The sequence below is a fragment of the Gordionus sp. m RMFG-2023 genome, chromosome 3 (genome assembly GCF_954871325.1).
Source record: "Gordionus sp. m RMFG-2023 chromosome 3, tfGorSpeb1-WG-v2, whole genome shotgun sequence".
Taxonomy (NCBI): Eukaryota; Metazoa; Nematomorpha; class Gordioida; order Chordodea; family Parachordodidae; genus Gordionus; species Gordionus sp. m RMFG-2023.
The window spans coordinates 25,925,526-25,949,644 of NC_088777.1; the positions used below are offsets into that span (position 1 = coordinate 25,925,526).

The 24,119-nt window shown below is 26.1% G+C and overlaps 1 protein-coding gene across 2 annotated transcripts in view; it reads right to left on the minus strand.

Moving 5' to 3' along the window:
• The window catches only part of LOC135927670 (TOM1-like protein 2), a 109,121-nt gene that overhangs the window by 12,113 nt on the left and 72,889 nt on the right, over positions 1-24,119 (minus strand). Inside the window, exon 12 of one of the 2 annotated variants that reach the window (XM_065463812.1) lies at positions 12,283-12,345. In XM_065463812.1, the coding sequence (XP_065319884.1) occupies positions 12,283-12,345 (63 nt within the window). Of the gene's footprint in view, positions 1-12,264; positions 12,346-24,119 lie in introns of those variants that run through there. The other variant, XM_065463813.1, reaches the window with a different exon arrangement.

Below are 24,119 nucleotides of genomic sequence, written 5' to 3' on the forward strand. Positions count from 1 at the left end.
CAACAATCCTTCAATGCTATATGACATTTCGTTGAACATTTAAAGTTGTTCTTGAAACACTTGCACTTTTTATTCATGCAAACCATTTTGCAATTGCATAACGATGTTTTCCAATAGTTTGTAACATTCCAGGAAGCTCCTAAATATTTTTAGCAGTTTAAATATAAAATTAATATATTTTATATGTGCATAAAATAATTTGAGGACTATATGTGGTTACTATAACAATAACTTAAATTACCTATAATTAATATATCTTTGTTGGGAACTTTTAAATCATTTAATTTTATAGTTTTATATAGACCAGACGCAATAAATGGTGTTGAAATTCTTCCAGCACACGTTCCTACCCATCTTTTAATTTGTTCAATTTTTCCTTCTAAATTTTAAGGACAGATATTAGTTCTATCTGTCCTATGGATAGGTAATAACACGTGATCACCTAAGATAAAGTAATTTTGTCCAATTATTTGAGAATAAATTAAGTTTTGACGCCCACGATTATTTAAATATATAATAAAAGAAGAGGTCCTTTTTATAATATTAGAAGTTTTCCATGTAATTTTATGCCCAACATTTTTTGAACAAGGACTATTAGTAATATTATGGACAATTTGAAAGCGCGAATCTTTGTTTGAAACATTTACTATTTTAGGAGCGATGTATATAGCGTTCATATTTGGCAAACAAGTGAATATATAAATATTTTTATTTAATATCTCCTCTTTCCCTAATAAAAATATAATCTACATTTACTTAATTTCAAGAAAAATTGCTATAGATATTTAATTATATTAATTTATTTAGATTTTAGTGATTTTTTAAATAATTAGAAAACCCTACTTTTAAAATGGAGTTAATATTTTTTCAGCCTGACTCAGTATAAATTTGTTGATTTTTATTATTAGCATACTGCATGAAAAGACTCAATAATTGTTAAATCTAATGTCATTTTTTTTATAAAATATAGTGATTATTTACCGTTGTAATCTGACCCTTTTGATTCAGAAGTAAATAAACTTTTGCTGCCAATAGTATCTAAAATTTGGACAAATAATTAATGGAAATATTGTTATTCCCTTATTTTGACCTCTTTTATATCTTTTTTGATCATTTAAAATTATTTTATTATAACTTATATAGAAAATAAATCAATTTTATAAAATAAAATTTTCTGGTGCCAGCCAGACGGCAAAAAAAGGAAGAAAAAATAAATATAATTTAATAGTTTAAAAAATATATATTCCAAACCCCCATCCCCATCATGGGGATTCGGAATATTTTTTCAAATATTATTAAATAAAAATTTAAAAAAAAGAGATTCCGAATAAAACGTGGGTATTGAAGATCTCGAATCCCCATGTTGGGATTCCGCATCCCAATACGACATATATATAAATATCTTATACCATGCAATTTATGTGATAAGGTATACGTCGGGCAAACAGGCAGAAATACGAATAAAAAAACCTGAATAACTTTGAACAATCACTCAACGATATCACGCGTTACGGCTCGTAGCCTAGATACCAATCATAATATAAATTTTGACAATTCAAAATTATAGCAAAATTTTAATTATTTTCCTAGACTATTAAAGGAATTTATTGTAATTCTTAACCTAATAATTTAAACAAAGATGATGGTTATCATTTCATGGAACACTCTAATTAATTATTTTAATTCTTAATTTTGTTTATGTTGTAGTTTTGTTATATATATATAATGATATATATGAAATGTCAATCAAAAGTGATCTTTGAAATTAGTTTTGGTTTTTGTTAGAGGATGAATGTAAAACAGAAGACCAGATGTTCTTTTGTTGATGGATTTTTGGATATTGTTTGTATATACTTATATATATGTTTATGATATGATTGTAAGCAGTGGCGTTTAAATTTTATTTTTAAAAATTTTTTTTTTTTAAATTTTATTTTTAAAAAAATTTTTTTTTTAAATTAATAAATTCTTAATAAACGCTTGATTTTTAAGTTTTAAATTTATTATAAATAATAATAGATATATACATTTGATTATTTTTATATTTATTTTTGGTTTGCAGCTATTTCACACACCTAAAAAGGGGGAGTTATTTATTCAAACGTATCATGATATTTACTCAAAAAATCAAAAAAAAAAGATTTTGTCCGACTAGATTCATCGAAAGACAAGAGTCGGTGAAAATCTTTATTGAACTATATGATGGTCTTTGCAGAACTAGAATTTTATATATCAAGCAAGGAAAAAGATTCGCAGATGCCGAAAATATTTTGCAGGCTATTATTAAGCCACAGTAATTTCAATTCAATGTGTTTATTTTTTATTTAATTATACATATGATTTTAGCAAGCTACAAAAAATTGATTTGGATTTAAGGGAGATTATGAATAGAGCAAAGGATATTGTTGAAATATTAACAAATATCAGAGAGAATGTGGATGAAAAATTTCATGAAATATATGAAAAAGTAAAGGAGATTGCTAATATGTTTGGAATTGAAATTTTTAAACCTAGAGTAGTCTCTAGACAATCCAATCGATTAAATATTGATGCATTTACGATTGAGGATTTTTATAAAATAAACATTTTTATTCCCCTTATTGATATATTTTAATTTCAATTAAAAAAAAGATTTATTAGTCATAATTATATTTTAAAAAGCTTTTATTTTCTTTTGCCGGTTGAGTCTAAACTGTTTATTACACAACACGAGAGGATATTTAAAAAATCTCAGAGTTTTATGCTGATGATTTAGTAGGTTCATATGATAAGTTACTTTGTAATGTCGAATTTTGGTATAAAAATCTTGACAGAATAGGGTATTCTTTGAGACCAAAAAATGCTCTGCAGGTCCTTTCCATGTGTAATTGCATTTTAGATTCGCTGCCTAATATCAAAACATTATTAATTATTTTAGCTACCTGGCCAATTAGTACCTGCAGGGATTCGAACCGAACCCGAACCCGGAGAAGTGAACCCGGGTTTTTAGAAAAAACTCTGAACCCGAACCGAACCTGAACCCCATTTATAAAATTTTCAAAACCCCGAACAGAACCCAAGAATTTTATTTGAACCCGGGTTCAATCGGGTTCAGTGTATTATTTAAAATCAGGGTTTCGAACCGTTTAGTATAACGGTTCGGTTCGTTCCGGTTTTTAGTTTAAAATTTTATAAAGGTTTTGTTCCATTTCGGTTTTTTAAAAAAAAATCATATCGGTTCGGTTCGGTTTATAATTTATAACGGTTCTTTTCGGTTTGTTCCGGTTTTTATAAATTTAATTTTAAAAAAAATTAATCATTAACCATGTATATATTAATTTTAGAGAAAAATCTTTTTAGTTTATAATTTCTTATTTAATTTATCCATGATAATCTAATAGATATATTAAATTTAGGAAATATAAATTAGACAAATTAGTTTTTTTTATTTCATAAATAAATAAGATAAAAACAAACATGCGTAAATACAATAATCAATAAAATAATATGTATACTATACTATTTAGGTTTAAAAAGAGAATTCGAACGGATAACTAAAATATTTTCTAATATTTCAGGATATAATTTAGTTCTCTGCGCAGAGAGTATAAACTTAAGGCTTGAAAATGCTCTTTCTATGGAGACCTGCGTAGCTGGAACTGCTAGCACAGTTATAGCTAACTTATAAAGTTCTGGCATACTATTCTTTACATTTTCCCAATAATTCAAAAGATTAGTATCTTTTTCTAATCTCTCTTTATTATCAAATGACCGAATTATATATTCTATTTCTATACATTTATTATAATTTTCGATGCCCTGATAATTATTCTTATTAAGACTTTCATCGACTTTAATAAATCTTCAAAATCATCATCTAAATTATCCTTCGAATACGAACACGTAGTCATAGTATTTAGAATTTCAATATTCTGATTATTTAGATTTTGTATCAAGTTCCAAGTTTTACAAAGATGTTTTCTGGCGATCTCTCTTTCTTCAAAAGTTAAAAATACATTATATCTAGGGTCGAGATAAAGCAGAGCAAAAAACTTCATTTTTGAAATTTATTTCTCGTGCTTTCATCTTAGAAACTAAAAGTCTGGCAAATGGAGTGTCTATTTGATCCACGCAGCATAAAAATCGCCCATTGTCAATTGTTCACTTTGTAAATATTTTGTCAAAACATAAGCTGGATATAAAGCTTTTAATATGTCACTAATTATTTTCCATTCATTCTCTGATAAACATTTTTCGCGATCGCTTTGGAGCGATATTTCTTGTCAAAAGCTTTTTAACTCTAGTAATCTCTCCAACATTAAATAGATAGAGTTCCATCTTGTGCAACAATCTATTAGTGTTTTCAAATTTAATTTTTGAGAGAATAGCCATTATTGTCTGATTTCTTATTTTTTTGTAGATGTTTCTTGCTTTATTTATAATGACAATTTCATTTGAATTTTTAATGCAATCATTAATTGCTAATTGAAATGTATGTGAAGCACATCTAATACCTATTAATATGGATCTGGCATTTGATGCAAGATTAATATTTTCAATATTAAAAGGTTCTTTATTTTCATCATGAATTATATCATTATTATTTAAATCATCTTTATCTATATCATTATTATTTAAATCATCATTAATTAAATAATCGTTAAGGTCATCATCTTCTTCATCGTGTAGTATTAATAGCTTAATTAACTTAATCATATTTGCTGCATTATCGGTGGTTATTGTGTAAATCTGCTCAATTTTTATTTCATATTCTTTTAAAACATCTAGAATAGTTTTTTTAAGATATTCTGATGTGTGTCGTTCTTTAATCACTTTCATGCATAGAGTCCTTAATTTTATTTTTCCGTTATTTATAAATTAAATATTGATCCCCAATATGGACCTATCATATCTAGTTGCTATATCTAATTTTAACGAAATAAGTTTTTGATACACTTCCTTTTTTATATTTTCTGAAAAATCTAACGCCATTTTTTTAATATTATTGCGTATATTTTCCGAATTGATAGTTAAATTTCCACCCAATCCTATAATTATTGGATCTATAATATTTCGAAATGCTTTGTCGTCAATTTGGCCTACCGTGAACTGTTATTAGCTCGGTGCAGGAGCGGATTAAAGTTTCTTTATTTATATTGATTTGTATTGTAGTAGTGTTGGACTTAAAAGCATCTTGGATTGTATTATACTGGTTTGCCGTTTTCGTTATTTGAATTTTTTTAATAGTCAAATTTTCTTTCTTTTTTCTTAATAATTTGAATTCCCTATTGTGGAATCTTTCTATATGTCGTTCAAGATTTACAGCATGGTCTCCAGTTAAGATCTTACCACAATCTTCTATTTTACAAATAGATTGATTTTTTATGATATCTAATTTAAAAAGGAACGCAAAGGATTTGACTTTTCCCGAAACATTTAATAGATAACTAAAAAGCTATATGATGATAGATGAAAATCTTTTATTATATAAATAGAATAAATAAAAAAGCTTAATAGAAACAATTTTACCTTCATTTTTATTTTTTTAAATAACTTGGATTATAGAATTTAAATGACAATAAATAAAATGGTCAGCAATAAATATTTTAATGATATAATAATTTTTTATTTAGAAAAATCATATTTTTTTTTAAATTCAGAATTCTAATATTTATTATTAAAATAATATGTTAGTTAGCATTTACCATTATCATATATGCAAAATAAAAAAAAATATGATTAAAGAATGGCATTTGTAATGAATATTTTTCTAAATTTGTATTTTTAAATAATAAAAATCTTACTATAAATCTTCAGTTTAAATAAGTTAACTAACATTGCATTAAATTATTTTATACTTTTATTTATTTGTGTTTTTTATTAAATAGACTTACATTTAAAAATAGGAATTACATTTCGATGTTAAACTAAATATAACTAGTATAGTTTAATTCAAATTACCCACTCTGATATATTCTATATAAACTAAGATAAACTTTTTTTGAATATATCAATTAATAAGAAATTATTGTAAAACAATATTATATAAAAATTGGTCAGTACTTTATTTCTGTTAGATGTTAATATAATATGACAGAATAGGTAATTTAAGTTAAACTATAGTATTTATATTTAGTTTAACATCAAAATGTAATTCCTATTTTTAATTCACTGTAAGTTTATTTAAATATAAAACACATTAATAAATAAATAAAAGTATAAAAATAATTTAATGCAATGTTAATTAACTTATTTAAACGATTTATAGTAAGATTTTTATTATTTAAAAATACAGATTTAGAAAAATATTCATTACAAATGCCATTCTTTAATCATATTTTTTTATTTTGCATATATGATAATGGTAAATGCTAACTAACATATTATAATAATAAATAATTTATAATATTAGAATTCTGAATTTAAAAAAACAATGATTATAAATAAAAAATTATTATATCATTAAAATATTGCTGACTATTTTATTTATTGTCATTTAAATTCTATGATCCAAGTTTTATAATGAGATAAAAAATTTAATTTAGCCAAGAATAATTATGTCTGATTTTAAGATATCTTATCTAATTAACAGATAAATTGTCTAATCTCTTATAAATTAAGTATTTAAAGAAAAAACAACAAACCTGGTACTATTTGATATATAATGTTGATAATATAAAAATATTTAATTTGATATATAATGTTGATAATATGGAAATATTTAATTTGAAAAGAAATCACCAATTTAAAAAATGCCCCCAAGGAAAATTAAAATATTAAATTTAGGTTAATAATTTAAAATTAATTATTTTTAAAACCGTTTTGAACCGGTTTAAACCGGTTCAAAATATTTATAACGGTTCGGTTTGCTCTTTTAATATTTTCTTCATAACGGTTCGGTTAAGGTTACGGTTCAGAAAATCATAACGGTTCATTCCGGTTTTGCGGTTCGGTTCGGTTCGAACCCCTGTTTAAAATCATATATTAATATATGTAAATACAAATATTATATTTTCAAATTTCCAATTAAATGAAGTCTTAATAAATTTTAAACAACTTAATTCATTTATGCCATTTTTAAATTTATTCTCGATTCCTATTGGAGTGTTAAAAAATTTTAAACAATTGAATTAATTTACGCCATTTATTTTTAAATTTCTATCTTATTATTCTTAAAGATTATTAATTAGAAGAAAATGGTTAACAAATCAAAGTAAAAATTATTATATTGTTAATTTAAAAAATTCTAAACATCTAACTTAAAAATTGTTAAATGTATGGCAGTTTTTGTGAACTTATTAAAATGATTTTAAAATTTATATATGCTAATCATTTATTTTTGGTTCAGTTTAATTTTTACAAGATATTAATGAAGTGCATATTATAAATGAAATTAAATTTATAAATATCTCTTTTTTAATTCTGAAATCATTGCTATTTAAAAAAATTGTTCTCTTTTTATAGATTTAAGATTAAAGATAAAGTCATATTTGATAAGCATTTTACCCTTAATACAATAAAAAAAAAATCAATATGTTCATATTGCAAAGTAAAAATGTCTGGTAATCACTTGTCAAATTTAGAAAGACACCTGGAAAGAAATCACAACAATGAATATTTAAATTATTTAAATGAAAAAACCAAATATCAGGAATTGTTATTGGCAAAAAAACCTAAAATTAATATAGAAACCTTTTTTCCAAAAAAGTATATAAGTATAAATATATCATCTAATGATTTGATGAGTTCTATACTAGAACTTGTTACTGTAAATGGCCGGCCTTTATCAATTATTGAAGATTCAGGATTTCAAAGAATTATAAATCCACTACTATCTGGGCTCAATTTAGTTATAAACAAAGAAAATTTATCCAGAACTATTAATAAAACAGCTCAATCAATTAGAGACAAAATATCGAGAGAGGTAGAAGGAAAATTAATAAGTTTAAAAGTTGATGCAGTTCAACGACTAGATAGGTCAATTCTTGGTGTAAATATTCAATTTATATCAAAGTCCATTATAAATTTGAGGACTCTTGGAATTGTAGAGCTGAAAGAGAGATATACAGGAGAATATATAAAAGAGAATATATTAAAAACTTTACTAAAATTTAAAATTAATATTCAACAAATATACACAATTACTTCTGATAATGGTTGTAATATTTTAAGAGCTATAAAGCTCCTGCAACCTGAAACTGATTATGATATAAGGAGTGAATCAGCAGATGAGGAAAATATGGATGTAAATGTATATAAATATGATATTGATGATATACAAAATACTTTTTTATCAACTATTATATCCTATCCGATTTATAGTGTACGGTGTGCAGCTCACACACTTCAGCTGGCACTTCAAGATGCTATAAAATTATCACCTATTGTGGAAACCATTGCAAAAGCTAGGAGCCTAAATTTAAAATTAAGACATCCCACTTACCAAAAGTTATTAAAAAATATGAAACTCCCTAAGCCTGTGTTAGATTGCCACAGATGGCATTCAACCCATGATATGTTAGAAAGGCTGATTTTACTAAAACCCAATATCGAAGATTTTTTTACAGAGCAATCTGATTATTTATTGACTGAAGATTGGAAAGAGATAATAACGATTGTTGAAATTTTAAAACCGCTAAAAATCGCAACCAAACAATTCCAATCTGAACAGTTAACACTGACAGATTTTTATGCAGCATGGTTAAGATGCTGCATCGAACTGGAAAAAAATCCAAACCATTTTTCTCAATTACTATATTCTTGTCTTAAGAACAGAGAAGAAAGGTTTATAAAGAACCAAATTCTCTTAGCTGCCATATACCTGGACCCAAGATACAAGGTTAATTAAAAGCTTAGTAAATTAATTATTTTAGATTTATATTAAAATTGTTATTTTATGAAATATTTAAATATAAACAATATAAATCCTTAAATATTACAGGTATTACTTAGTGATGATGATAAGATTTGTGCGAAAAAACATCTTGTCAATTTATGGAGACGAATTAAAAGCTTAACAACGCCGATTTTATCTGATGATATTAGTTCCGATGAAGTTATTGAACAAGAAGATGATTTAGAGAAATTGATACAACTTAAAGAAAGGCAGGAGAAAATACTTAAAAGAGGGCCAACGATTGCTGAGAAAAGTATTGGAACAATAATTACTGGATTTAGCGATTATAAAAGATTAGATAAAAAGGAAAATATTTTGCATTTTTGGGAGTCTGCTAAGCTGGAACACCCTGAATTATATATTTTATCTAAAATCTTATTTGCTGTTCCTGCAACTCAATTTAATTTTTCATATTTTCACATATAAATACATTTAACATAGGTTAGCGTTGAAAGATCTTTTTCACATTTGAAATTCATTCTTTCACCACATAGATCGAGGATGAGTGAACAACTCTTGGAAGATATTATGATAATACGTCTAAATAAAATTTTTAAAATTGATACATGACTATATGCTTTGTATTTTTAACTATATTTGCCTATAAATAAAATAAAAAATTTATTTTTTATATCAAATTTATGTCTAGTTTTTTATTATGATTTAAATATAGAATTTTTTTTATCAACTCAAAAATTCTTGAACCCGAACCGAACCAAACCCGGGTTCAAAAATATTTCCCTGAACCGAACCCGAACCGAACACACCTTTTTTTATACCCCGAACCGAACCCGGGCAAAAATTTTGTCGGGTTCGCATCCCTGAGTACCTGCACTAATGAAAGGTCTTTTTCAACTTTAAAAAGATTAAAAACCTATTTAAGAAACACAACAGGCGAAAAACGTTTAAATGGATTAGCCCTATTGAATATTTATAAGGAGATTATTTTAGATAAAAATTTGATTATAGATGAATTAGCAAAATCTCAGAGAAAAGTAGATCTCTCTTTTTAAATTCAAATCAAAAAATAGCAATAAAAATAATTAGTTTTAATATATAATCAATTTTTTTTGTAAAAAAGTATTATTTATAAGATAATATCATCATATTTTTTTAAATACAATTATTTGCATAAGAATTACACATATTTTATATAATTGTAAAAAATTACTTTTTTTTAAATAGAGTCTTTATACATTATAATTTTTAATATTAAAATCTGTATTAAATAAAATATCAACATTTTGAAAATATTTTAATTAATAAAAATATATACATGATTAAATAAAGGAATGTAAAATATATAAAATACCCTAAAATTTTGTTATATGAAAATATAAAATAATTTTAACAAATCCAAAAATATAAGCAATTAAGTGTTAAAAAAAATTTATAAAATTAAGTGGGAATTTTTATAAGGGATAAAATATAATTAGATATTGATAATAGATGACAAGAATGGAGATTAAATATTGCTAAATGTATAATTAAAATGATTCTGTAAACATATGTGAAATAATGTAATCAAAAGAATAAGGATTTTTGATTTTTTTTAACTTGAATAAAAAGAGTTGAAGAGCTGGATATTTTTATTGTCATTTAAAAATAAAATTTGTCTAAATTTATGTCAGTGGATATTTTTATTGTCATTTTGATGAAATAAAAATAAAATTTATTTAAATTTAAGGTAGGATTTCATATGTATATAGAGTTATTTTAATTATGGAAAGGGTTATTTTAATAAATTTAAGTTTTTAAAGGGTTATTAATTTAAAATTTATTAAAATAAAATATAAAATTTAGAAAAGGGGTATTTATTGGAATTATAAGAGTACGGAAGTAGAGAATTTAGTGTGATAAAAGTGGAAGATTTGTTATAAAAATATATACAAAATAAAAGTGTGAATAAAAATTGATGAATAATTATGGTGATGATTAAAATTTTTATGGGTAATATTAAAAATATATAATAGATTAGTGCTGAAATTATTATTTTTTTATATATGCAATTAGAGCATTTAAAAAGATGGAAATGTGTGTTGGTTCATTTACGATCTATTTTTAATTAATATTGATTTATGGTGAATATAATTCAATTTTAAATAGGGTGATATATTATGTAAGTGATAAGTAAATATATGATATATATTTGAAGGTAAAATAAATGTTATCATAATACTAAAAGTGATGAATGTACAATTTTTTGAATGTAAAGTTATCATTAAGATGTGTCTGAAATGATAATTTATAAATCATGTAAATTAAAATTTCTTTTCATTTTTATTAGATTGTACAATATTCCCTGTTTTTTTGAAAATCAAAATATTCTATTTAGTTATATGTAATCTATATAGTTTAATAGTGATTATGTCATTAATATGAATACATAACAAAATTGTAGTTATACGTAATATATGTAGTTTTTATCATGATTATGTCGCCAAAATTATAATTTTTTTATGTTACCAATGTTCAATGATTATGTTAAAAATATTACATCTGATGATTTATTTTTGTAAATCAAAATTTTCTTTGAGACAAAATATCACTTTGATTTGTAAATAAATTATAGTTACATGTAATTTATATTTTGATTATTAGTATTTGATAAAGAAATATATGTAATATATGTTTTATTTAACTCATGATGTGTTGGAAGATAAAAAATGGTTTAAATATGGGAAGATGTATAAGAGCTATGACTCAATGAAAAAGCCTGAAAATATTATGAGAAGATGATATCAAATAACTGATGAGAAATGAAGAGAATTTTGGGAAGATTATATGAAAAATGAAGAATATCTTAGAAATTAAATGATTTTTTTTTTTGAGAATGTAACACGTGGCTTTTGAAGGATGGGCGTGTTGTAGTTTTGTATTTTTGTTATATATTTATGTATATATATATATATAATGAAATATATGAAATGTCAATCAAAAGTGATCTTTGGAATTAGTTTTGGTTTTTGTTAGAGGATGAATGTAAAACAGAAGATCAGATGTTCTTTTGTTGATGGATTTTTGGATATTGTTTGTATATACTTAAATATATGTTTATGATATGATTATGATTGTAAGATTAGTATAATTTATGGGAAATTTTTATTATACATATATTCGTTTGTATATTTTAAAGTATGTGTTAGTGATAGATGTTCAATAGTTTATTATTTATAAATTTCAATTTGTTTTAAAATATTTTTTTTACGTGATAAACGCATTGCCCTCAAAAATTGTAGATACAAGAGAGCAATGGTTTTTTTTATAATTCTTACTGATGAATATATAAATTTAATTTTATTAATTAAAATAAGCTAATTAAATTTTATACAATGAATTCCGTTGCACCCTTTAGAGGTTGATTATAATGAGGTTTTACTGTATTACAAAATTAAATATTGAAATACTTTGTCTTTTAACCAATTGTCTATATTGCCAACATCATTTTCTTTTATATCCACCGGCAAAACCTTCAAAATATTTTTAGATGTACAATATAAATAAATGATAAATCAATATATTTTAAAAAGGGGTTAAACGTTTACTTATTAAACCCTTTTGCAATTTACTTGTTAAAACTTTTATGATTTAAATTAGATGATATTTTGTGATTGACTTCTATTAAAATATATCAAAGAATAACTTAATAAAATTTTTGTGCCTAATTTATATAGAGAGTATATTTGATAAATTTTGTTTTATTAATAGATATTTTTAATTTTTTTGTTATTAGTCCAAATAAATTTATATTTTTAGAATATTTTAGTCTCCCTAAAAAGCAAATTCCTAGATACGCGCCTGCATGCCGGAACACGATTTCAAAATTAAAAAAAACGCTTCATAGATATTTTAAGTCTAAAAATGATTGACGCCTGTTCTGTTAAAAAATATTTAAGTTTATATTTAAAAATTATACATAAAAATTGTGTATTATCCATCATAAGTATGAGAATATTATAAAAAATTATGAGAAAAACACATATGGGCAATATATTTATCTTAATAAATATCATTTAACAATTTAATAAATTATGTATGTCAATTTCAATTTGTAAATGAAATTTACAGAAACAAAATTTCCAAAAATTTTCTTAATTAATAATATTATACTACCAGGTCTGTATTAAGAAAAATTGACTTTTTATTCCTTTTTCATATTTTTATAGCCAAGAGGGGCCATTATAACATAAAAATATAAAGAAGAAAAAAGTTTTCGTTATTGTCAACTAAAATAAAAATTATAATTTCTCTCATTTTAACAATTTTAAGGGAGATTATAAAAATAATAACGGATAAGAAAAGGTAAAAAAAAATTATTTTTTTAATTTAAATAATGGCTAATAAAATTGGTATTGATTGGAGAAAAAATATATATTAACCTCGATTGAGGTTTTGAACTTATAAGATAGAATCTTTAAAAAAACAGCTTGTGCCTCAAGGCTTAGAATTTTTTCGACTGCCAGGAACTGATTTAAACAACACTGCAAACAAGGAATAGTCCCATTTTAACAAAATCTTTTAAATCCTCAAATAGAAATGTGAAAATATGAGGTAGGTTGTTAGCTTTAATCAATATAATTTGAAAGAAATAATAAATTGGGATATTTTTTATCAAGATCTTTATAGATTGACTGATATTTTAAAAAACTAAATATTTAAGAAATAATGAATAATTTTATATAAATAAATAATTTGACTAAAAAATAAAGAGAAGTTAATTGTTAGATGAATAATTTTTATCAATATTTCTTGTATTCAATTTTAATGACAAAAATTTGCTCGAATCAAATCGCATTTCTATAATTCGTTTTTAAGCTTTGTCTTCGCAAGCAATTAAAAAAGGGCGAATACGCGATTTTTAATCGTGCGTTTTATTTTCGCGCGAAATGGTGTCTACTCTATATTTCGCCTAACATGTGTTTCTAATTTAAACATATTTCATATTTCCACTAATCAACTTTTTATTATGAACAAATATTTAGTAAAATAGATTTTTTTTTAATATTATATATTTTAAACAGCAGACATTTGGTATTTCTAGTGCAAAATTTAGAATTTTATTGAAAATATTAGAAAATAATAAGGAAAATTAAATAACAATTATGGTTATACACAAAATAATATTAGATTTGGAAAGATGTTATATAAATATTTGTACTAATATTATAATGCATTTATATTTATTGACAATTATGATATAATTAAAATTACAAAAATATTATATTGATTAATCATTATTTAGAAATAATAAAATATTTCTAAAATCAACAAAATGTAATTATAATAAACCATTAGGATTTTTAATATATATATATTATATTTTTTAATATTTCTTTTTAAATTATCCATTAAAGAAATATCTTGTTTAAAACCTTTTATAGAATACCACATTTCATCCTCTTCTAGTAAATTTTTCTTAATCATTTTCAATTTCTCATGTTCTAATTATAAAAAATTTTTATTATAGGTTTGAATTTGAAGTAGGATTAACCTAAAATTAAATATAATTTTTCTTTATCATTGCTTGGACCTATTTCCTTCACTTATTTCATGATAATGACTAGAATTTGATGGCAATAAATTTTTAACTGAAATGACAAATTTATATTTACTAATTAATTTTACTGCATCACCATTAGTGTTGTAAACAGCTCGATTTGAGCCGATTTTAAAAACCGTTAACTAAACATTATAGCCAGGAAAATATAACCTAAGCACCGAGATTTCGCCAATAGATGAACAATCCTATGTGACATGTATTAGCAAAATCTTTAAGCTTGCATAATGTTTTTTTGGATAAAATATTGAGTTAGCGATTTTTAAAATTCGGCTCAAATTAAGCCGTTTAACAACACTAATCACCTTATTTAATTGTTAACGATATTTGGTTAGTCTGTAAATTTTTATTAAAATAAAATTTATATTCTAACCTCTTCTTCAAAGGAAACATCCTCACTATGACTTGAATCTAGATTAGATTTACATAATGGAGTAATCATCATTGGTTTAGGGTAAGAAAGTAACTCAAAATGAAACCACTTTCATTTAAATCCAGAATCTGAAGCTCTCTTTTTTCTTTCCCTCACATATGTATCTTTTAAGCTTTTATATTTCTAATTAGCCTCTAATACTAATAACGATCAATATCTAATTGTTAATATAATCTACAGGCGCGTACGCAGCAGGGGTGGGGGAGTGAGGACAGGGGAACAAATCCCCCCCCCAAGCCTAAAAATCAAGATGCCAGATAAATTTTTCAAAAATATTATTGTTAATATTAAGTTGTTTTTTTATAATATTTATTCAATTCTTTTTCTTTTTAAATATATAATATATATTTAATTACATTTATTTATCACATTCATTTACTAAGTTATTTTATCAATTAATTTCGATTTCAAGTTTTCCTTGGCGTAATATTTATCTATTATTTTCAAAATTTTAATCAAATAATAATTATGGACATAAGAAATTTTTCTAAACATATTGGTGAGAATGAAAATTTTAGTCACCTTACAAAAAAGTAAAAAGGTACAAATAATTTTATAATTAAAATAGAAGTAAGTCATATACTTGTTAAAAGGTATTAAAGATACCTATGATAAATATTTTATTTAACCCATTAATGGTCAAGATTTTTCTAGTGGATAAAAATGCTCAATTTTTTCAAATTATATTGATTAATGCTCAAATATGATATTCTAAAAAAATCAGCCAAAAAAAATAATCCTAAATAGAAAATCTAGCCTGGTGCATATATGCACCGTTAACCATTAAGAGGTTAAAAAAGATAAAAATTATATAAAATACTATAAGATCAAAAAAACAACAAATATCTTTATTCTTTTTTTGTAATTTATAATAAAAACGAGAAAATGTTTATATATTATGAAAATCCTTGAAACATTTAATGTGGAGTGCGATTTGACATGTTTGGCACATATATCTTGAGTGCGTATGGCAATATCTGCATCTTCGTCTTTTTCCATCTATAATTTTGGATAAATAATGTCCAGATGAATCAATAGGGTTTTCACACTGTAATGCAAACTGGCTGGCGTGACCTGTACTTGAATTTTTTTCAATTTTTACTGGCGTTCGAAGGAGGTAGTTAGTAACTTCTCGTCTAAATGCAAGCAAACTCTTCTTGTCATCTCGATTCACGAATTTCCAGATTTTCCATGAATTTACCAAAGATACATCAATAAAATTGGTGAATATTGGCCACCACCATTTTTTTCCTCTTATTTTTATTCTATATGTAGATATTAGATTATCACATAGATCAACTCCACCCATGTGTTTGTTATAAGCAGTTACCATATTTGGCTGAGGAATTTTTATTTTAGAAGATATTTTCTTAGAATACCTTGAAACATTAGAAAGCAAAGAGATAGTGTGGCATGTCGATGCAACGGTCACCACCGAATTATCATTCCAACGAACTACAAATATTTCGTTTAATTTTTCAAACCTATAATCATAATATCCTCTTTCTTTTTTTGCTACAACCTTTATAGATTCAACTGGGCAATGCTCTATTCTATTGTCCCTCACAGTTCCAGTTGCAAAATATCCCATTTGTTTTAAGTATGACAAGAGTTTAAATGATGTAAAGAAATTATCAAAATATATTTTATGATAATTTGGTTTTTGCAATGCCTTTAATAATTTTATGATTACATTTCCACCTAATCCATATTCATATTTATTTTCGCTTTTTCCTTGATATATATCAAATGAGAATACGTAACCGTCGGAAGAGGCCAATATCCAAGACTTGTATCCGAATCTAATTGGTTTTCCTTTTATGAACATTTTGCAAGAATGTCTTCCTCGATATGGTATCATCTGTTCATCTATTGATAAATGATGTTTAAAAATTCCGAATTGCTGAAATTTATTATTCAATATATTAATGTAAGGCCTAACTTTATAAAATCTATCATGTATATCTATTTTAGTATTGTCTGCCAAATGGATATTATATTTTAAATTTCGAAATTGTAATTGGGTCATTGTATCCCGGATTATTGGAATAGAAATATCGCTGTCATTAGACCAGTACATTCTTTCTTGTGGGAGAGAATGATATCCAGTAAATAATAGAATTCCAATAAATCTCTGAATATCTTGGATGGTTATGCATATGTTAGGTCTATTCATTTGTTTAGCATAAATATTACTTTGTTCTACAATTAGGGAATATAAGTCTTCGTCGAAAATTAAACAAAATATATCTGATGGACTTTTACCATGTAAATCATTTTCAAGTTTTATTACATCTTTCTTTTCTCCATTGAAAGGGCTTGAAGAATATATTGCATCCGTTTTTCTCCATTTTAAATTGTGAGAAATTCGAGAATAGCTTCTTGTAGAATATGGTTCTGGAAGGTCGTCATCAACTGAATTATATCTCCAATTCTCCAGCTGTATCTGAAGGCAAAACTCCGACATTTGTTAAGTCATTTTCATCGAAATCTTCTTCATCACTAACTGCAGAGGGGTTTGGCGGAATTATAACCATATCTCTTTCTTCAATTGGTTCCTCTTCAAAAAGTTGAGCAAGCGCTTGTTCAATTGTTAGAAAACGTTTCATTAAAAAAATTTATTAAAAATTAAATATCTAGACAAATTATTTTCGTAGAATCTTGATTTTTTAATTAGTCATCTATTATTTTGATAATTTTGATTGAATTGACAAAACAGGTGCATAATATTTTATATAAATAAAATAAAATCTTCAGAAAGGAAGAGGCTAAAAATAATTTTAAACTTTTGAATATTTATGAACCTAATAATTTCATATAATTTGATCGGGATAAAAAATTATTATAGGAACAATATATTATTCGATTTAATCTCAGGGGAAAAAAATTTTTTTAAATTATTTTCAAAAGGTCTTTTTTGGGTATAAAATTTCTTTTAAAAATTCTTAAGGGGCTCGAGCCACCCACCCCTCCCCTTCCCACCCTTAGTGACGGTAGTGGTTTTAAGTATAATATAAAAATTATAATTCATTATGTTAAATTTCATTTGTTTGAATTTTTTTAAATAATATATACTGCTAGATGGTTAACGGTGCATATATGCACCAGTCAACTTTATGTGGTTACCTACTAAAATATTAATTAATTTAAAAATTCAAAAATGATTGATAAATATTGATATATCTATAAAGAATATATACACACTAGTTTTCATCGAAATAATTTTATAATATGCTCTTGAGATCACTTAGAAAATTTTGCATTTTAGACCTCATAAATTCGCAAAGTTTGAGGGTCTCTTAGGGGCATAAAAAAATATTTTTTTCATATTTTTCTTTTCCAGTTTTGAAGTACAATGTCTGAACTATATAAAAATCTTTTTTATTATTTTTAAAAAAAAAACTACTATGTTAAAATAAGGTATATAGGAGGTGGTGCATATATGCACCGTTAACCAGTAACGGGTTAATAATAGATTTATATTCTACCCCTCAAATTTTAATGTAAACTTTATGTGCTAATCGAAAGTTAAAATTTTAAAACAACTATTTTACTAGATGGTTATGGCTAGAATTCTCTATCCGAGACAATGGAGCTTATTGCAAGATATGTGTCTTGTTAGTTAAGCTTACAGTCTTGTTAAGACTCCATTTAACAAGTACAAAGATGCTTGAAAAATCTTTGACAATCATGTTAAAAACAAATTATCACAAACGCTGTGAACTGATTATTTCTTCAAATTAATTCAAAGTGTGGATATGATTCCCATTTCACATATTGACAAAGATAGGATTGCAATAGCAAAAGAAAATAGATGTAAGATTAAACTAACTATTGAGGCCATTCTATATTGTGGATTTCAGGGCCTAGAATTACGTGCCCAATTGGATTCAGGAAGCTTGATTTTCAATAATAATGTTAATGAAGGTAATTTTGTGGTCTTGTAAAATTTAAAGTATTAAGGGATTCTGTAAACATAATTATTTCTGAAACTCCTCGTCCAACAATGAGAATTAAATTGCAAATAGCTTGTCCAACGAGATGGAGTCTTCGCCATCAAGCAGTAACAGCTTTTATTGAGTTAGAAGAGTAGATTATTAATGCTCTTATCCTTGGTGTATATAAATGAAGATTTTTTATAAAAAAAAATTTTTAGTTTTATTTTAAAAAGTCGAGCTTTGGGTTAATATTATTTTCCCAGTGTATTAAAATTATTAGATATATTAGCAACTCTTCACATTAGTACTGCAACTAATGAGAGAACATTCTCTTCTTTAAGAAGAATAAAAACATACCTAAGAAGTAAAATATCTGAGAGTATATTGAATGGTTTGGCCCATTTGAATATTCATAGGCATTTGACGCCAAGCACGGATGAGATACTTGAAAAATTAACGCAATCCCAACAAGATTGGATTTTACCTTATAAATTTATAATATGATTCTTAATAATATTTTTTGTGTGATTTATTTTTTAATGTGTTATATATTTTTTCATTTATAATATGATTCTTAATAATATTTTTTGTGTGATTTATTTTTTAATGTGTTATATATTTTTTCATGAATACTTTTTAAGTTATTACATACAAAATTCCTAAGAAACTTGTGTAATAATTTATATTTCCAACATTTAAATTTTTTACTTTATATATAAATTTTAAAGGCTCAAAAAATTTAAATTTCTATTTTTGGGTCATTTATTTTATAGTGATTTATATGCTGGTATATCACTTGATATTTTATAATTCACATTTATATTATAGTTTTTCATCTGACGGTTATTTCCGTTTAATATTTTTAATTCACATTTATTTTATAGTTTTTTATATGCCGGTTTATATATTAATTTTTTATAATTCACATTAATTTAAAATTGTATATTAGAAATAGTTATTAATCATAATAAATTTATGCTTGATATTTTTAAATAACAATAATTTTATTTTAAAAAAATTTAATTATCACCCCCCCCCCTTACCAAATTCCTGCGTACGCGCCTGATGATCTAACCTGGCATATTATGCATTATAGCAATTTCTTGATACACTTTTCCCTTCATTTATTTTTATGCTTATCACTATATGTATTCCATATGACTTAAGATTGTCTTATATCTTCAATAAAGTTTTAAATATCCAATTTATCAAAAATTAAATATATTAAAAATAAAAGAATAATAAGTTTATAAATTTGATTATAACTGTAATTTACCAATCATATAATTTTTTAAAACTAAAAATGATGCTTGAAATTACTAATTCGCAAAAATGTAATAAATGAATTTTTGAGGAAAAAAATGTTTTTTTTAAAATGGGGGTAAAAATAATGCACGAATATTTTGTAAGACATTTACTTATATTTATATTGTTTTCAAATTTTGCAAAAATTAAATGCGCGAATATGCTATTTAATTGCATGTGAAGATCAAGAAAAATTGGCTTCCAAAGTAAATATAAAAATTTTATTCAATAATAAATTTTTATATATTATTTATTATTACTGCTAATTAATTTATATTAATTAATTTCATAATAATTTTCGCATTACAGATGTGGCGCATGATGTACCTTTTTTTAAGTGTTCTAAAATAACCACTTTTAGAGAATTAATAAACTCAGCTTCCCGTTTCTTTCTTTTTCATTTCTCAAATACACCATCATTTGTTATATGTATAAGTGTCAGATAGGAAGAGTAAATCGGTCAGTGGTGGTGGTTGTTATAATATCATAACGCGGTCATGAATAAGGCAAAAGATAAAAAATTTAAAAAAATATATTTTAAAAGAATCCAAGCCAAGTATGAAATCTTTTTTTTTAATCCGGACTGGGCCAGGTTTGAAAATATAAAACCCGGGTCGGGCAGAAAAATTTTTTAAAACAAATTTCCTTTTTTTTTAATCTGGGACCGGCTGTACGGTACCTCTGCAGGCTCTAATTAAAATAAAACATAGCCAAAGACCTATAGTAAGTGGACCTAAAAAACTCCAATAAAATTTATGAAGGGAAACCACACTTAGTACCTCTCCGCCAATAGATAAATTCTGATACCCCCATCTCAGCTGCTTTGGGCATGAAGGCTAAAAAAAATTTTTGTAGTTATAATTTTTATCTATATACGAACTCTGGTAAGAAATTTTTTAAAATCTGAGGAAGGGGGTTGAAAATGTCTTTGTTGATTTATTTTTCAAAGATATTTTTTTACTGATCCATCCAGCGTTTTTGGTCAAGTTTTTTCTTTCACAGGATTTTTTATGGGATTCATTTGAAGGATTATATGTTCATTTAGTCTTTTTAAAGTAATATTCGTCTCCTTGTAAGCCACTATTTTATAAACTCTTTAATATAGTCATTCTCTCTTTATCCTCTTGCGCAATAAATATTCGACAAACTGCATCCATATTTGCTGAGGGGACTATAATTTTAACGCATACCAACCCCCCTTATTTTTGATATCGTTTTTTAAAGTATACCTCTCTCCCAAAATTCTACCTTCAGCCTCATTGTGGCGGGGGAGTGGTAATGTCTTTTGGCGGCTAATAGAAACTTTAAAGGTTCCATGTGGTCTGGGTCTAGAATAGGATCACCGTCTCCTTGATGGGGTGTATAAAACACCTATAGGGGATCGACCAAAGACAAAAAGAAGGATGGGAAACCTGGTGGAACCACGATTCGTGAAAATGAAATATAAACGACTTGATAATATGTGGAAAAACCAGTTTATGGGGGTAAGTGTAACAGTTGCGACATAAATTCTGGGAGCACGACGGGAAGGGCGGGAGAAGTGGTCGATGCACTGCACAGAAGACATATACATGTGTATTGCATACAAGAGACCAGATGGAAAGGTGGTGCAAAAATGATTGGCAGGACAAGTGAAATGTATACATTTTTCTGACTTGGAGGTAATAATGGTAAGGCTGGCGTTGGCGCATTTGTTGCAGAGAAATGGGTGGACAAAGTAATAGAAGTAAGAAGACAAGATAACAAGATAATGATTATCAAGATGATTTTTTGTAGAAGCTATGCAATATTATTTCGGCATATATTCCTCAGGTTGGAAGAAGTGAAGGAGAGAAAGATACATTTTGGGACAGTCTATTGGAGGTGACATTGAGATTGGCAAATGAAGTGGGGATTATCCTGATTGGTGAAATGGGCATGTGGTAGCGAGTGGCGAGGGTTATGAGAAAGTACATGGAGGATTTAGTATGGCATAGAAATCCGAAAGGGGAGAGAATTTTGGATTTTGGTGATGCTATACAATGTTTAAGAAAGAATTAGAGAAGCTGATGACTTACAAGTCTGATGGTGCTAAAAGTGCGGTGTATTATTTGTTAGTAAGGATCTGTGACATGAGCATAGTAAAAAAAGTGATACCGGGAGAGGAATGTATTGATCAACACTGACTAGTTAAAGGAGATCTCACTTTTAAAGACGCCAGGATCACTAAAAGAAAGTTTGGCCAAGACTGAAAGTTTGGAAATTGAAGGAGAGTACTAGATGTCAATTAAATACAGTGTACAAGCACCTAGAGTAAATGGCAAGTGGGAAGCCATGAAGAAAGCCTGGGTGAGGACAACTGAGGAGGATGTAGATGGACAAAAGGACCGCCTAGACATAAGGAGACATGGTGGTAGAATCAGGAGGTAGCGTAAGCTGTGGACGAGTGGGAGGTGTTTCAAAAAATGGTATAATAGTAAAGAAAATAGTGATAACAATATTTACAAGGTGTCGAAAAAATATGCCAAAAAATTAATGAAAGCGCAGGAGAAACAAAGGTAGGAGATTGCTAATGGAATGCGCGGAAAGAATGGGAAATGTGGTCTGGATGGGAAAAAGTAGAGGATGTGGTAGGTGTTAAATGTTTGAAAACCATGAAAGGAATAAAAAGGATTGATAGTGGTAATAAGAACACCTGAAAGATCTAAATGCAAAGACTATTGAACGAAGAGAATGAATGGGATAATAATGTTAGTTGTGCAAAGGTAGGACTTCCAGAGTGTAAATTTGACCAGAACGAAATTAAGAAAGCATTGGAAAGATGAAAAAAGGGAAGGCAGTGGGCCTAACGAGAGTGGTATCAGAATAGTTTAAAGGTTCTGATGACTTAGGGATTGCATGATTAATGAATTTAGCCAATCTAATTGTCATAGAAGGAACTATTCGCGAGGATTGGTGAAGAACTATAATTATTCCAGTAAACAAAGGAAAAGGTGATCCTTTAGATTGCAGGTCTTATAGCTATTAAACTCCTGGAACATGCTATGAAAGTTTGAGAGGGTTTTAGAGAAGCGAACAAGGAACAAATGAATGAAATAAAGTTTGGCTTTACAACGGGAAAAGGCACGACATGCTATTTAGACATGATGCAAGGAGAAGTATCTTGCAAAGGAAATGAATATGATTAGATGGATAAGTGGGGTATCCCTGAGAGAGAAAAATTAGCAAGGACGAGCAAGAATGGGTATAGAGTGATTGGAGTGGTAATACGAAGAAATAGACTAAGATGATATGGGCATGTGGAACGTAAGACAAAAGATGACTGGGTAAAGAGATGCATTTTGATGTAAGTAGGAGGATCAAGATCTACATGAAGGTCCAAGATGACGTGGATAAAGGTGATAGCGGCTGATATGAGAAAAATGAATCTTACAAATATTGATGCTCAGGACCGTCAAAAATGGATAAAAAAATCAGAGGGAAAACTGACCAACCTGGGTAAATCTGGAAATCGCTATTAAATGGAGAAATAATTGGAGGCTAATTTAGTTTAAAATCATATGTTGATAAACAAAACTTTAATTACCCTTTTTTATTTTATATTTTAAAAAAAAATATTTTCTAAAAGATCGAATGAAAATCAGTTTAGTCATATTATTCAAGTTTTAGACTATTTTTGTTAGGAATAGATTTAAAACGAAATTAAAACTATTTTAGAAATAAGTCGTATAAGAAAAAAACGTCTCTTAATCAATATTTAATAATGAAAAAATTTAAAATATAAAATATTCTACAACTCAAATTTGAAGTTTTTTAAAAAAATTCATAATTTCATGGGAGTGCCCAGCCCTTATCAGAACTTCTCCAAAATCTGACAAGCTGGTGAAAAATCATAAACAAAATGATGAAGTGGCTTAGCTTCCATTAGGTAGCCACGAAATTTATCTCTGGTGGAACAATGGATCAGATGGTGAGTTGTTAATGTGTAAAGAGAATTACGATAAAGTGGCTATTGACTGTATTTCATATAAG